The sequence below is a fragment of the Arthrobotrys flagrans genome, assembly GCF_004000055.1.
Source record: "Arthrobotrys flagrans strain CBS H-5679 chromosome Unknown unitig_9, whole genome shotgun sequence".
Lineage (NCBI taxonomy): Eukaryota > Fungi > Ascomycota > Orbiliomycetes > Orbiliales > Orbiliaceae > Arthrobotrys > Arthrobotrys flagrans.
The window spans coordinates 451,023-459,801 of record NW_027137551.1 but is presented as its reverse complement, the minus strand read 5'-3'; the positions used below and the strand labels follow the sequence as shown (position 1 = coordinate 459,801).

The following is an 8,779-nucleotide window of genomic DNA, read 5'->3' as shown; positions in this document are numbered from 1 at the left end:
TCGACGGGTGCTATTGGCTTGGTACTCTTGTCTACCCCGCATCATAGTGGCGGAGAAAGTCACTGCTATTGACTGTAAAGAGCAATCGAGAACCTAGGTGTGGGCATGGTTTCCCTGGTTTTCGGAAAGCTATTGGCCTAGACGAGTTAGCGTAGAAGGTAGGTAATCCGGTGGCAGCAGAGCTTACGGATTATCTAGTCTCGTATACGGTCTTCAAGCCTCTAGCCGAAGTATTGCAGGTCGTATACACCACGGCGAGATCACAATTTAAAAACGGATGACCCGGAAATGTTTACGCTTGCAGATCACAATGAATCGAATCGACGTCGCTAATTATTTTCCCGGTTTCGTGTGAGTAAATCGTAGATACCTTTGAGAACCTGCCAGTCGGCCAAGTTTTGCGGGGAAAGCATCTGGCTGCTTAGTACTTACACGCTGTCCGAGAAACTGTGTGAGAATAAGACCGGGTCCAGGGTAGTTATGGCAGGCCATCCCGTGCCAGAAGAGGAAGGCGGCCCTGACTGGGTGGCCCGATCGAGATGGTGTAGTAAAATGTGTGTTGTTCAGGCAGACGAGACTCGATATGGCCCATGCATGTTAAGATTCGATTGGGACCGTGGTGACGATGAGCGATCTGATACTTGAAATACTTCAATAGACAGGCTATCCTAGAGATACAGACGCCTTCGAGCACTACTCATCGACATTCGGGTCGAATCGAAGTTGACCTAGCTCGAGGACTTTTAAATTTAATAGATTGAGGTCCTGAATTGAATTCAACTATCGAATCGATTGTCTATTGTAAATATAGATATTCATCGAATCGAATCTCAGAATTAATACTCTCGTCAGCCTTTACACATGCAAACTATTACAGAAGTTCCAATCCTACCATAATCGATGTTAACCAGGATATGACTGGGAGCGAATGCCCAGCCTCTTGCCTCCACAAATCGGCCGATTGACATGCCACCTTGCAAGGGCCGGGCCGGGAACAAGCGACTTTGACGAAACTTTATACCTCGGGAAGGTCAATCTTCAACTATGGAAATCCCATGACTGCTGAATTCACATAACTATCCCAGCAGGGTATATAGGTATAAACGGTGCCTAGTTAACCTTGTAAGCTTGTTCGAACAGATAAGCTTGGATATCTCACGTCCCCTAGCTGTATCCACGTGGCTTCAACTTACTCTTCGACCTAACTATTAGGGTCAGAGTGCGAGGCGATGATTTTGTAAACAAATATCGCCATCAAAAACATAATGAAGATAAATCACGAAATAGGGTATATTACGAGGTCTCATGAAATCAAATTCGCGAGCAAATATAGTTGGAATTGGGAAACGACAATAGAATTGGGCATGTTACAAACCCTTATTACGAGCGAGAACTTGAAACTGGTTTACAAATCTGCTAAAGTAAGATACATTTACTACTAAAACCACATGAGCCAATGTTCTAGACCTACTACGTGACATCTAGCTGGTCTTGAAACCCGGATCCCACGAAGGAGCTCAGGCAGACTCGACTTTTCTCTTAGCAATTGGTTTCTCCATGCATAGGGTTAGCATTTTAACATGCACGCTTCGGATTTCCCTTCCATACGCCTTCACACTCCATCCCTAGATCTATAAGACCTTCCCTGAATTTAGGGTCTACCCCATCGCTTCAATAAATATCGAGCTAAGTCTAAAGTTCGTTCAATGTGTTATAATCGTGAGAACCTATCTCTTTGGCAAAAAAGACGCAAAAGAAAGCAAGAAAGAAAGAAAAATAAAGCAGAAATGAAAGCACAATAATCAGATTTTGAAAGCAAGGATTGGCAAATTGATGTTTAAATATATGTCTTTGATGCCTCTAAGAGAGATATACTAGTACTTCTAGACCATGATAATATGGCCAGATTTTGATATAGTGAGGGTTTTCAACGTCAACTCCAGCCTTCACAAGCGCTTTGTCGGTCTTTCGAACAATATATTTTAGAACACTCCTGAGAGTCATATCCTCAAGGTGGGAAGGGAAAATAGACATCGTTTTGATGATCTTGGAGTTTCCTGGTGGCTTAAACAAGTAAGCCCAGACTTTGAGGAATGTCGTTCTTAAATCGCTATCGACTTGCGATTTAGAGACCGAAACATCTTCATCCGGAAATTTCAAGGCTTGTGCCAGTGGCCCATTAAATGGTAAAAGAAAATGCTCGTCCAATATGAAGCTATGCGTGATACCTATCTCGCTCCATGACCGCGACATATTCCCCATTGAACTTAGCATACCTCCATCCTGTGGGCTCGAGCGCCGCAGTTTCCAGGCCATGCTGTATTTCTCAATAACTTTATTTCGAACTGCGCAGCAAACAGCGAAGCGTCCGGGGGTTTCACCGAATGCCCGGTGGACGGCAACATCATTCTGCCACGCGGAGTGAAAACGGACATATCGGCTTCTTGGCTTCTTTGTAAGCGTGAAGAGTCGCGGATAATATCTCCCCACAGAGGTAGTATACGGCTCGAAACAATTTGATAAACGAGGTCGTCAGAGAGGTATTCGAGGATCTGAGTATGGAGTTCGGTGGGCAAGCTGTAGATGCTAGCTTTTGGGTCCATCGTCCTAGCCAGGGGTGAGGTGGACTATGGATCGATCCTAGGTGTGGACCTTGAAATGAGTCTTAGAGTGGTGATTAATGATCGAATAGATCGTATGGCTGACTTTAGTCTCGTACCCAAATATGCCGGTTATTTCTTCGAAAAGGCGGGAGAAACAATGTAACGGGAATGTCACCCGAGAAGCTCCTGATCCAAAATTCGACTACAGGATCCTGTGCCTGTCCTCCAGCCTTGCAAAATATCACGGGCTCAACGCAAGAATTAAAAGCGAAATTCGAAAGTCTCATAGTTACAACAAATCGAAATCGCGAGCTCCCAAGTTTAGGTGTGCAGAGGGTTCGTAGAAATTCGGCTTTGATGCGCATTATCAAACATACAAAAAAGGCCAAAATTTTTGCCAAGGATTTTAATTTTCACATGTCGATGCAACTTAAGATGGAAAAGTAAGTTATTATATTAATAAAACTGATACAGGAAGCCTTCCCGTCCCGTCATCATCAACCCTCTCCTTTAATTATTAGTCGTAAAACCAGGGGGATATCTTCAGCATTATATACCCAAGTAATCACCTCTATTAATAGAGTCACTGAGTTTCTCCGATTACCGGTCATTAGTCCTCCAGGTCTACAAAGATATCATTAAGCTGCTGTATGTAACTCGCTTCGTCCCAACATTCAACACACTAAACCACCGGTGGTCGAGACGGTACCCAATACAAAAACGGTAGCTATCCGCCATTCTCAGAGATGCAGAGTATCAATGATCCGTCGATTGATATTACAATGTTGCCTTATACTGTGACGAATCCGATCGGAATGAGGCCATCAACGTCATATACATAGTTCGACAGCAATGACTGACCTGAGCAACTTGGAAATTGGATGTATCCTGATACTGCATCTTGAGTTGTATCACCAAATAGCCTCGGCTTAGCGGACTTGATGATATCATCCCAGAAACTATATATCTACAAGGCTTCATGCAAATACCAGCTTATGGAATTTTAATACAATAACCCCTTTCTAGAAGTCCAATATAGCAACAACAATGGAAATTGAAACCGCGTGCTCGAGTAAAGGAACTCAGGTCACCTGATCTGCATCTTTATCTCTGGAACTTTCCTTCGACCTTGATTTATTTCAATATTCAAGTTTGTCAACCCAAATTCCCTCGGAGAGTGCAATAGCATTGGCCTAAAGATTCCCTCAGATAGGGTAATAGAATCAGCCTTAAATATATAAGCTTCTTCCCTCGTCCTTCTCTCCATCGCACCTCCCTCCTATCCATACATTCAAGTCTGAGAACAAGCCTCCGATCTCTGCATTGCTTCTTTTTTTCATAACATCTCATAGAAAACGCTTCAAGTCTCGAGCCTGAGACTAGTCTAGATTCCTAACCCTCTTTCAACATCTATTCTCGAGTTCTCCCAGAAGACAAAGTTAGTTATTCACGATGAACGAAGATGACAAATTAGAGGAATCCATCCAGCGTTTCTCCGTTCCCCCACCCACTGTTGAGATCAATGGAGATTTAGCCCTGGACCTAGTTTCCACCTACCTACCCCTGGTGGAGGGCATGTTCTACAGCTTCAAAAATCAGATCAATTTACTGTCTAGCCGAGTGACGGTTGTGGGAGCTGGTGCTCTCACTAACTTTCAGCGCCATGGCCACTCCCCAACGGAGTTCCTGGCTAAAGCTTTGTCTCGGATCAATCGTGCAGTAGAGGCTAAAAATGGGCTCTTCCGGCTGCATATGGCAGCCATTGAGGGAGAAAGCTTCATGGCTCGGGTTTTACACTGCCTTCATGAAAGGATATAAGATGTTGGATGAACATCGCCAATATCTCCGGAGTCGGCACGAGGCCCCCGAGCAGGCTTGTGCTACTGCTGAAGCGACCGTGCCTCCAGTCCAACAAGCCGCTCCCACTATGGCCACCCAATTCACTCCACGGGTTGGTCTGGTGGCGTCTAAGGACGCACCAGCATACAAAACAAAGAAAAGCGCCCATGCTTTTCGAAACGCCCATGCACAGGTCGGTACAGGGGTGGAGAATTACACCAACAGGGGAAGGTTGCGCCCCGACGCCGGCCGGGCGATAGTACCCTAGTATATGGACAGAAGCCGGATGCACATGCCTTCCACGATACCTGGGCCGCGCTAGCCGGTCGGGGCTCGGTTTTACACGGACCAGAGGCGGCCATATTTACCCCATTCTATGGCCACGGGCTCGCGTTTCCAAGCGCACATGGCTTATCTGCCTCCGCCTTCCAAACTAGCTGGACTCAACCCCCTGGCGCCCACCCCAGGAGTTATCATGAGCAACAACTCTGCCAAGACCCAACAACTGGCCGGCTTCCAGGCGTTCGGTTCTGATACACTTGGTTCTGGACCCGGGGCAGTTTTCCATCCTCCATTCAATTCTTATACCCGTCCCATCCCAGATGTTACTTTGTACGGCAACCCTGTCAACACTAGCTCCCAAAAAACGCTTGGACTTCAACCGTTCAACCAAGAGACTCTATGGACGGAGCGGAAGCAAATTCCCAGGTCGAACCCATCCAAGGAATTGACCTCAATAACAATGCTTCGGACGCACTTCTATGGGTAGGTGTAGCCTGCACTACTACCTATGTACCTACCACCTTCACCACACCACATCTCTTAAATACGATTTGTGTCCCCCCTCCTACTTTTCTTAATTTTTCGAAATACTCTCTTGAACTTGTATTAACGAAAGTCATGTTAAATATCACAGGAATTTCAAGTGGGCAGTTTTTGCATGAGAAAGTTGTCGCGTACCCAGACCTGGTCGATGAAAAAGCCTCCCTCATCGTTATAAGGCTTCAACAAAGTCGTAAATTGGCACTGACATAAGAATGTTTTTGACAAAAAGGTAACAACCCATGAACGCCCTAGTAGGCTGAATAGGACACAACCGTGGAACAGAAATCTAAGGGATAATATCCAAGAAGAGGATGTTAGTTACTCTTGTCACCCTGTGTGAACTTCACTTTCCGTCATGAGCATGACCACTTTTCCATCCGTCAAAAACATTCGGAGCATGGCAGCCTGGCGGGTGGCCGTGAGACCGCTCTAAACGCTAACAATGACAGACGCCTAGCCAAAACCTGGTGATCTAACTAACTAAAATTTCCATACTTTCCAGACATGTATGGCTATGACATTGCAATTCAATAAAATTACATTAGTCCTTGAGGGACCTCGAACCATTCCGAAATATCGGGACAATCTCGGCACTAAGGCGGGCATAGTTAGCCGGACAGGACTTCTTCGATCGAGACTGAAAATGTATTGCGGAAGCTTCAACACATTCTTCTGTGTTTGACTTTCTAGACCTCTGGTTGGCTGAATATGGCCGCTCTTGCCAAAAATGGATCTTTCCTAAAAAAGAAATTCGGACAAACACACGCACACGGGCGTGAAGAGAATGATGCTGGGGCACGAAGACGCACAGCCAGAAAACAGGAAAAGGAAGACCCATTAACTCTACAATGAATTCTGATAAGTTTACACACGATTGATGGACATCCACAGGCCGACGGACTCAACGCCGTCGGAATTTTCGCATTCAAGACAGGGAGAGGCCTTCGTTTGGCTACAAAATTCAGAAGACGACTCCATCAAACTAGCCCACCAAGCTCGGTTTTGAATCTAAAGGTTTCATGATGGCCTCAATCGAATGATAAAATGCTACAACTAACGCACCAAACATTGTCCCTTTGGTCGCTTTCAACCCGTCCCATCGCATTCAATCAAACCGACCTCCAGCGCCCAATTCTGCACCAAATGACACCAATTTAGGCTTGATAGAATGCTCTAACTCTAGCGCACATTCCTAGACAAGTTTTGTAAGTGCCCAAATCGTTTTGATCTCCAAAAAAGTCACATGACCTACCAGAACTTGTTGGATAATGAGAACCATGATGTGTTGTTGGTTACGACTGCCCTCAGCTCAAGGTTCCAAATATTCAATCTTCAACAGGCTGATATCTCGATTCGACTCGAAACTCGACGCGAGGCCGACCACTCGAGACTAATTTCGATCAGAGCTCTCAGTCGAACAACAGCATCGTAAATTACTGAACTCTCATCCACATATGGTATCACACTCTGAATCATTTAATGTTACGGACATAGTATTTGATTTAGTCAAACAATGAGTAACTTTCGGGCAGAGAAGGCTGCTAGACGTATAGACTGGGCTATAGTCTACGATTCCATGATGTGCGTTCTAAATTTTAAACGATGATAGAATCGATGGGAGGAGAATTGAAACATTGGACGGATACTAATTACCTTTATTTCAACAGTCAGCCGGCCGGCGAGATTAAGTATCGATTAGGATTTCGAAACGTTTCTTCAAGCTCGATCGAGTATACAACCTGTTTTCCAGTCGAATCGATTGATTGTCGGCCCGCAGGGTATTCGGATTAAAAGGCTCGATGAAGCCGCTGGATTCTTGACGTCAGATTTATGGTTTAACGAACTTACGGTACACGTAAAGAAAGACGGGCAACTTTGGTCTCGTACTCAGTCTCCACGAAGTAGTCATGGCAAATCCACAGTTGCGGAGCCTGGCGACGAGACAACGAAAATCTGGCTCCTGTAAGGTAGCCTTCGCAGACGCAAATCGTAAAGATATAACGGATATATCGATGCGAGGACACCGATTTTGTAGTAGAGAGCAATGAACGGATGAGAAGATATTGAGTATCCAATGCTTGAGTGTGAACTAGTACGCTACCTCGGCGTCCGGGAGCTACAGATGGATGGGAACAACACTAGTACGATTCACGAATGGCAGCTTCTAAATTCCGTAGGACTAAATTTTCATACACAACCTCTCTAGATATAGCAGAGAGACAGGCGTAGAGAATTTTGGGCTCCGGCTAAAACCCGTCCTTCAACTTCTCTATATACGTACAAGGTTAGTATATCAAATACGGCCCATGTGCACGAGCCTGCAAGAATCTCGGATGCGGGTTACTCCGGACGCTTAAGGCCCTTCTTCCAGCATGAGCATCGCTCGCGCTCGGCTATTATAACTAGTACATCGCTCACAATGCATATCCGGGAATCGCACTGCGAGCCGAAATTAATCCCCCAGACTACCCACATAGTCGACAATATTTTAATCACTCCGGATGCGCTTCAGAGCAAGTCATGTGAGTGGTGCGTGTATCCATAATCAATTAATAATAGTTAAGAGCGCTGGAACTCTTCGCCTAAGCTTTGAGGATGAGTTCTAATGCGCAAAGAACAATTCCCACACTATTTTTATATACAAACTAGAGCCCTGAAGGTTATTTTGCATAGGAATCTCAACGCAACATTCTAACTATCTATGTCGCAGGATTAACGTCGGTCTAATGCGAAAACACGAAGTCTCAAGTCTTGCTTCAGACCCATGCTTAGCCAAGATTGTCTGCCTTCGGGATTCTATGGTACAGGGATTATATTTTCCAATGCTGGTCGCGCCGGGGGGTTACGAGGTCGTTCGACATGGTGTTTCAGAATCAGATACTGCAGAAGATTCTATTTTTCTGCGGAATTGACAACTGTAGCGATTGCCGCATACTGGTATTATTGTTTGTATGATAATTGTGTGTATAATATGGGACCTGTTGCGGTTTGCAGGGATGGGTTTAAGAGGCATTTGAGGGGGTATCATGGGGTGGAGGGGTTGTAATTGATTTTTTTTTTTTTTTTTTTTTTTAGTTGATATGATAATCGGGATATGGATGATGTCCGGAGGATTGTGATCTTGATAGTTTATTTTTCTGTCTAAAGTACCTAGGCCGCTGACTTAGCCTCACTCTACACAGTTCTTGGTGCTAGAGCAGCCCCAGCACAGCCACAGGCATACTGGTATATTCCGCATGAATTTAAAATTTGGAGTGAACCAAGATTCAGTCTCAAGACTCTCTTGTATGAACCTTGTATATAAATACTTACTTATCTAGTGAATTAGGTCTCGTGAAGGCCCATAACCATATTGTCTATCGATGTCCCTACGAATATATATCAACTATTAGGGTACAACGGCTCCCGGCTATCATGATATCAAAACCATTCAACAACCAGCCAATCAAAATCTTTCCTGTTGACGCAAATCCGAAGAGCTACGAATTGTCATGCCACTACAATCTTTTCCA

At 44.9% G+C, this 8,779-nt stretch overlaps 1 protein-coding gene across 1 annotated transcript; it reads left to right on the top strand.

The window, feature by feature from the left end:
- Positions 1-4,335: 4,335 nt before the first annotated feature.
- Positions 4,336-4,710, top strand: DFL_005510 (uncharacterized protein; the record flags this gene model as incomplete). The annotated part of the gene is made up of 1 exon (XM_067634781.1): positions 4,336-4,710. The coding sequence occupies one exon, from the start codon at positions 4,336-4,338 to the stop codon at positions 4,708-4,710; it is 375 nt and encodes a 124-aa protein (XP_067489276.1).
- Positions 4,711-8,779: the final 4,069 nt, after the last annotated feature.